Raw genomic sequence first — 7,020 nt, forward strand, 5'->3', positions numbered from 1 at the left:
CCCTTTCGAAACATAGAGCTATCAAGGATGCAGCTGCAAGACGACATAGCGGCAATCGCCAACGAGCTCAAAGTCTTCTTGCGATCACTAACAATAGCTTTCGAGCTGGGAGATGTCTCCGCTTTTATTGATTTGTTCCAGCCTAATGGATACCTTCGCGAGTGAGTGGAATCGTTTTGGCCTTCCCTTCGCTGGCTAGATGGATTCTCAATGCGTACATGCACATTTAAAAGTATCTTAATCTGCGCGTGGAATTACTCTTCGGTCGCTAAGGGACGCATGGTGGAATTCTTCGATGCATGTGGTGGTCTGCCAAACATCAAACCCACCTCTATCAAGATAGATGATACCAAAACTTCGCCAGCAAGGTACAAGTCGCAATTTAGGGGGATTGAGTACGTATTAGCCCGTTCCCCACCTCTAATCTTGTTCTCCCCACACCTGGATCTAGCTAACCCATCCCTCCCTCAACCGGGATGTCTTCAATATTCATTTAGGGGTTTTTTCGTCTTTGAAACTGAGGGAGACGGACTTAACGGCGTCGGAGTCGCTCGTCTTCAATGGGACAATGCCTCTGGGAAATTCAGAGCGCTCACGCTGTCGCTGGTGTTGGATTCATTCAAAAGATATGTCGAACTCTCTGGTGCTAAAAGACCCATAATTACTCTAACATCTGAGCGCCAAGCCAAGGTCAACTGGCACGAAAGGCGCATGCTGGAATCATCCTTCACTTCCCCTTCTCCGAAGCCAAACCCAGATGTCGTCATCGTCGGTGCTGGTCATGCAGGCTTAATGATCGCAGCTAGGCTCAAACGATTGGGGATCGTCTCACTGATAATTGAGAAAAGCAGTCGCGTCGGAGACGGCTGGAGAAATCGATACCATTCCCTGAAACTCCAAGATACCGTTTGGATAAACCAGTTTCCGTACCTTCCATTCCCCGATGACTTTCCGGTTTACCTTCCCAAAGACAAGTGAGTGCTAGCAGGTCTTCCAAAAGCACCTTTGGGACTAAAGGATATGCTTGCAGATTTGCTGATTGGATTGAGATATACGCCACAGTCATGGACCTTAACATTGTAAGCGGTTTTCATATTGATGATCGCCTATTTCCTCCGTATCTGATTCCTTGGGGTTGATGCCTCAGTGGCTAGATTCTTCCATTGTTCCTGGCACAGCTGCTTATGATAAAGCATCTGAGAACTGGACTCTTGAAATACAGCGAGCCGATGATTCTAAACGTGAGATCAAGTGCAAGCATGTTATTCTCGCTACCGGTCATGCGTGAGTTCAGAAGCGACAGGTTGTCACGCCAGCATGTCTATTAACAACCCTTAGGTCGGATCCACGCATTCCTCACTTTGAGGGCATGGAGAAATTCAAAGGACCAGTGCATCATTCCAGTTTTCACAAAAATAGTGGAAATTGGAGAGGGAAGAAGGCAGTAATTATTGGTGCCGGAGTCTCAGGTACAGTTTCAATTTCCAGTCCTCAATGCTGCCTTGTCATTTGGAATATTTGTTTGCACATTAGGACATGATATCTGTCATGAACTCCACAACGCTGGAGTAGAAGATATCACGATGGTGCAGCGATCCTCCACCTGTGTTATCAGCCAAGAAAACGGACTACCTAATGTGGTATCTGGCTACTTCGAGGGTGGTCCGCCTGCGGAGGTATAGCGTTTGTTCCTTTCTTTTTGGCGGCACGCTGATTTTATGTTACCACTGTCGTGTGTAGGAAGCGGACCTTGCCAGCATATCGTTCCCTTTCAATGCGCTCGAGCCGTTTGCTAAAATCGGTCATGCGGCAATCAACGAAGCAGATAAGGCAATGATCGATGGTCTCGAGCGTGTTGGATATCAGATCGCAGACAAGGGAGGTCCTGGACTTTACTGGAGTTTATTGCGAAAAGGTGGTGTGAGTCGATCTTGTCACCATATTTGCATAAGCTTCAAAGGGGTTCTTATGAGCTTACATTTAGGGAACTTATCTGGACGTTGGTTGCACCCAATTAATAATCGATGGGAAAGTGAAGATCAAGCAGGGCGCTGAGATTCAATGCTTTGAGGAGAATGGCGTTCGACTCGTGGATAGAAGCTTTCTTGAAGCGGATATCATCATCTTAGCTACTGGTAGGTGCGCATATGTATGAGGGAAATCCCCTCGAATTGCTGTCATGAACCTAATTCTCCATTTCTTAGGGTATCTATCTATGCGCGAGACGTGCCGAAAAATTTTTGGGGATGAGATTGTCGATCAGACTGACCGTGTATGGGGTCTTGATGCCACAGGCGAAGTGAATGGTATCTGGAGACAAACAGGTTGCCCCGGGTGAGTCTTAGCAGTTCTCGGTCTGCCCGGCTTTTATTGAAGTAGCGGTTTTCCCATTGCCATTTTCCCTCTTCTTATTGGCACCAAACATCAAGTTTCTGGTATACGGGTGGGGTAAGTCTTATTTAGTCTACACATGCACCAATTTATTAATTATCCTTTCATTCAGACTATCCTACTGTCGCGTATTCATTCCAAGTATCTTGCACTCTGGATTAAAGCAATTGAGATGGGACTCGCTCCGAAGAGCAAACTCTAATTATTTGTACAGTTAATTCCTGGTTGAGACTAGCTATGTTGGACTATCCCCCTTCCATCCCGCAGTAGTCATTTTTAGAAGAATCTTCTGTGTCCGAATCTTGAGAAAAGTGCCTACAAGCTAATACAATAGTCCCACCATCGTCTGAGCAAAGAATCTTCCAGAAATCTGATCTTATGAGGACGCTAGGTACCCACTCTAAGATCTTGTCAGTGGTCACCTTGTACAGCCAATATATGGGCTTTTGGAGGGGAGTACTTTTGTACGGTGATGTCCTAGCTGGCTGAATGTGGCGCTCGTCGCGTCATGAACATGGCAGGCGTGATTTATGTGCCTGCAAAGCTTATGAAGCGTCTTAAGTGGCTAGAGTTCGAGAATCCAATCGGGCGAAAGTGTTCACACAACTGCAGGTATCTTAAATTGCAACTTGGTCGGTTCGGTATCCGGAAGCTCCCAAATGAGCAGCGAGCAGCGCTAAGTTGATTGTGCATGTGTCACCTATCTTGATGCGCACGTAACCCTCAAAGCTATAGCTTCTTAGTAGGCACTACAGAGGTGACATTTAGCCATGATGTCTGGATCCGACAAGACAATTGGATTATTACTGTGAACGCGTTTAGGTGCTTCTATATATGTACGTACATTTAGGGGAGTTTGACGGTATCATTGGGTTTTCCCTCAAATAAGGAAATCCTATTTCGTTGAGCCCTGATCTATCATCTGACCACATTTTTTAGGAAGCTACCCGATAAAATCAGGATGGCCGATTTTTTTGCAAAGGGCTGTAAAGGACATACCCCTGATTATCATGAAAACTCTCGTTCCTCTTGCTACCATTTTCCCCGCCTCACAGCGTTTCATTGTAGACTGAAGATGCCGTTGTCCATTTCCTCCAAGCTCACAGCGCTTCCTTCCCGGATCGACCCCAGGCGCAAGAGTCTAAGGCACTCTTTCATGCCTATGTCTCTCCAGAATGCATATGCTGAGTATCGGAATCTCGAAGGCTTTGCTTCCTGCGGGGATGAAGGATGGTAGCAGAAGGGTGATGAGCACAGGGCATGTGCCTTGTGTCAACAATGCCGGGACTACCATCTATGGCCCCCTGAGTGCTATTCCCGAATTCAGCAAAGCATCGGGAGTGAAAACCACCTCGAGACTTACGCCGCCTACCCCTTCACGATCTTCCCTCGGTACTTCCTGCGCTATTGGACTCAATTAGATCGGCAAGAGATACCGAGCTTGATCATTACGCCTCCTGATGAGGATGGTTTCAGTGGAAAAATTTTGGGAGAAGACTCATCTTGCGTTCGTACCAAGACGCGTGGGTTCCTGAGTGAATGCGACCTTGGATGTTGATATGACCAAGTCAGAGGATGAGCCTCCGAGGGGACAGTCGAGGCTGAAGAAGGTATGTCGTGTTACCCTTGATTCGTTTAAGGCAGGTTCTCCGCAAACCGGCTCCGTTACGCAGCCCCAGCAAACCTAAAACATTCCCCCAGTACATCCTGCAAAAAATCACGTGTTTGACGAATATGAAAATGATGATATTTTTTGAATCCGCCAATTACAACATTGCGACATGAAGGAAATGAATAGGATGCAAGCGTGAAGACGCACGGGCAGGTGCCCGGGCGCCTTGGGGCATTTAAGGGAAGGGAAAAGAAAGTTGCGTACAGTAAGAAGAAAATAGTGGATGAAGATTGCTGAGGCCAGAATAACTATTCATATAAATAAATTGGTTCGAGGTTCCTAGTGATGGTGGTTTGGCTTAGCGGCTACTGCTGTCTTCTCTTCAATTCTGTGTTTAGAGGATTCTGGTTCGAATCCTATGTGATACTGTCTCTCTTTTTTTTTTGTTTCTCCCTTAGAAAACTTTTAAGATCAAAAGGGGTGATCAATGTGTACATTGGGCAGCTGCTTTTGACTTCGTGATCAACCCCGGATCCGTGGCTAAAATGAACCCTTTATATATTACTTTTAAGGCCAAGTACATGTGAGGTCTACTTGGTCTAGTGGGTTACAGCGCTGTTTATAGACCCCTCTGCTTGTGCAGGTTCGATTCATTCTTGGTGGGGTTTTTTTTGCCAGAGTTACAAGGATGACTTCAATGTATATATAATAGCGATAAGCAATGCTACACTAACTACACTAAACAAACCCGATGCCGAGCATGTTCTACAATACACAAGCGTTGTGATGGTAATTAATAATCTTGGTTTTGTAATTGGGTTGGGTTGGGGAATGACAGGGAGGGGACGACGTGAAATGAATAATTATTACATAATAACGTCCCATGTAGGCAATGGTCATTTTTTGTTCGGCCCTGATCACGTGTATATTTCCTTTTGCGCTCATCTCAGGGGGGTTTTGTAGGTTTTCTATTTTTGAACTATTTTTGCTTTCGGCACATGATCTTTGCAGGACGTACTGGGGGAATGTTTTAGGGTTAGTACGCAGCCCCTTCGGAGACATTTTGGCTGCTATTAAAGACTCCATCGAGGAGTCCGAGAAAAGGCCTGATCAGGATGAAAGGATCGGGTTCAGAGGCGTCATTGGGGAGCCAGGCGTCTCAGGTATGTTCTTGTCTCTCTTACCACGGACAAGAGTGAGAATCGTACTGCGTGCGAGGCATCTTTAGCCCCCACGGAAGCTGATCATGACCCACTGGCACTGGGCCCCAAGACTGGATGGCGACGTTGAAGTAACCGTCGGGTTTTGTTCCTGCTCAACTTTGCTCGGCCATGTGCTGGGGAAGAAGTCGCTTAGTCGTAAACTCTCTCGCATCGCCACGAAAACACCTTCGATCGTGAACCTCTGGGGTCGCCCACGTGACACCATCTCGAAAAGAGAGGGAAAACGTCTAGTGAGATTGAAAAACAACAATACCATCCCCCATTCCCCCCAAACCGCTTCCCCTTCCCACGCACGATCTCCTAACCATGGATGATCAAGAAAAGTTTGACACAGGAGGGAAAGCAGGGCTCCAAAAGCCAGCTAACCCTGCTAACTTGAGACAGTCTAGCATGAAGCGAGATATGTACAACACGAACTCGAGCACGCCACTCCAGCCGCACCAATTGCCACGTCGTGGTACCAAAACTACAGCAAGAGGACAAACAGGCTCAGCCAACAGTAGCCTCTGGGGCGAAGCGGCAGCGACTAGTACCCCAGAAATGCAACTGCTCCGCGACAAATTTGCTGAACACCCTTATCCGATTGCGCCAGTCTCCAATCAACTGGACATTACAAGCATCCCGATGTCATGGCCCAGCACCCCAGACATGGAATGACACGCTGTACCAATGGAAGACAGCACACACACCACAGATCCTCAACACTCCCCAGAAGCCGAACACCAAGAACGGTCCGACTCGGAGAACGAAGAGATGTGGATGGAAGACCTGACCCCTGAGGATGAGGAACACGACAGGAACTGGAAGCTTTTGGAAGATGCGTCCACGAGTATGAACGAGGTTACGGAGAGACTATCACTTGTCGGCCTTGCAGGCCTGTGGGAACAACTCCTCCCAACGTACCCCCATTGGTTCGCAGGACTGCCCAAAGCCACATACAAAAGCCATGGCGAGAAGATGGTGGGAAAAGACCTAGAAAGCCGTCTGGCAGAGGCAGAAGCTAATGTCTCCAACCTCGCTTCAACTAACGCTTACCTATTGAAATCCTTAGAATCCAAGGTGACCACGGCCCAAACCCAACCCCTGCCAGAGAGGGACCCGGATACCGTAGCGAAACCAATGGTGGCCCCAACCGAGTCTTGGGCAAGCGTAGCAGCAAAGAATCCACCGAAACCGCAACCCAGACAGGCAACAGCAAAGAAACAGACAGTGAAACCGCTAGACCAAGCCCATGAAACAGCCACACAGGGAACGGAACACAAACAGATGGCAGACCTGTTAGAAGTTAGGAATGTTGATGTCCCATACTTTGGGCGCACAGACCTGCAGCCGCCAAAGATCTTCCATTATTCCTTTCTTGTCTTTCTTGTAGATCGACATTGCTGTAGGCTTAAAAGCCACTGGATGCAACCTTTTCTTGCTTCCCTCAGTTCTACTCTCGTGAACTGAGGTGAGGTCTACCTTTTCTTATGCGACTACTCGTTACTGAGAGATCGTGTACTTTACTTAGCATTTATTGTCCACTAGGTACATTAATCACATCTAGTTCTACTCTCGTGAACTGAGTGCTGTAGGAGGGCACAGCAAGTACCACACAAACAAGGCCAGAAACATGTTTTTCAAGGCTCCAATGAGCCCCCTCAAGCATACAACACAATCCCAATGCCCATGACACATTTTAACATTTTTCCCAATTTTTTTCATGCTTTTTTCTCAAGACTCATATTGCCACTTCCCCAAAATCCACTGTTATCTACCATTTTCCCCATATCTCCCCCAAATCTCTACCAATTC

At 47.2% G+C, this 7,020-nt stretch overlaps 3 protein-coding genes across 3 annotated transcripts; all 3 read left to right on the top strand.

The window, feature by feature from the left end:
• Positions 1-27: 27 nt before the first annotated feature.
• On the top strand, positions 28-2,593 carry EI90DRAFT_3015060 (uncharacterized protein; the record flags this gene model as incomplete). Its single annotated transcript, XM_039056863.1, has 12 exons — positions 28-161; positions 234-395; positions 498-974; positions 1,031-1,079; positions 1,148-1,284; positions 1,339-1,469; positions 1,534-1,676; positions 1,741-1,920; positions 1,985-2,135; positions 2,205-2,334; positions 2,430-2,448; positions 2,504-2,593. The coding sequence occupies 12 exons, from the start codon at positions 28-30 to the stop codon at positions 2,591-2,593; spliced, it is 1,803 nt and encodes a 600-aa protein (XP_038917725.1).
• Positions 2,594-3,566: 973 nt separating this feature from the next.
• EI90DRAFT_3288275 (uncharacterized protein) lies at positions 3,567-4,300 on the top strand (the record flags this gene model as incomplete). The annotated part of the gene is made up of 4 exons (XM_039067106.1): positions 3,567-3,783; positions 3,813-3,898; positions 3,960-4,001; positions 4,190-4,300. The coding sequence occupies 4 exons, from the start codon at positions 3,567-3,569 to the stop codon at positions 4,298-4,300; spliced, it is 456 nt and encodes a 151-aa protein (XP_038917726.1).
• Positions 4,301-5,563: 1,263 nt separating this feature from the next.
• On the top strand, positions 5,564-6,795 carry EI90DRAFT_494569 (uncharacterized protein). The gene has a single exon (XM_039067694.1). The coding sequence runs from the start codon at positions 5,896-5,898 to the stop codon at positions 6,673-6,675; it is 780 nt and encodes a 259-aa protein (XP_038917727.1). The 5' UTR covers positions 5,564-5,895; the 3' UTR covers positions 6,676-6,795.
• Positions 6,796-7,020: the final 225 nt, after the last annotated feature.

The sequence above is a fragment of the Cantharellus anzutake genome (genome assembly GCF_015039405.1).
Source record: "Cantharellus anzutake strain C23 chromosome Unknown EI90scaffold_16, whole genome shotgun sequence".
In the NCBI taxonomy this organism is placed as follows: domain Eukaryota; kingdom Fungi; phylum Basidiomycota; class Agaricomycetes; order Cantharellales; family Hydnaceae; genus Cantharellus; species Cantharellus anzutake.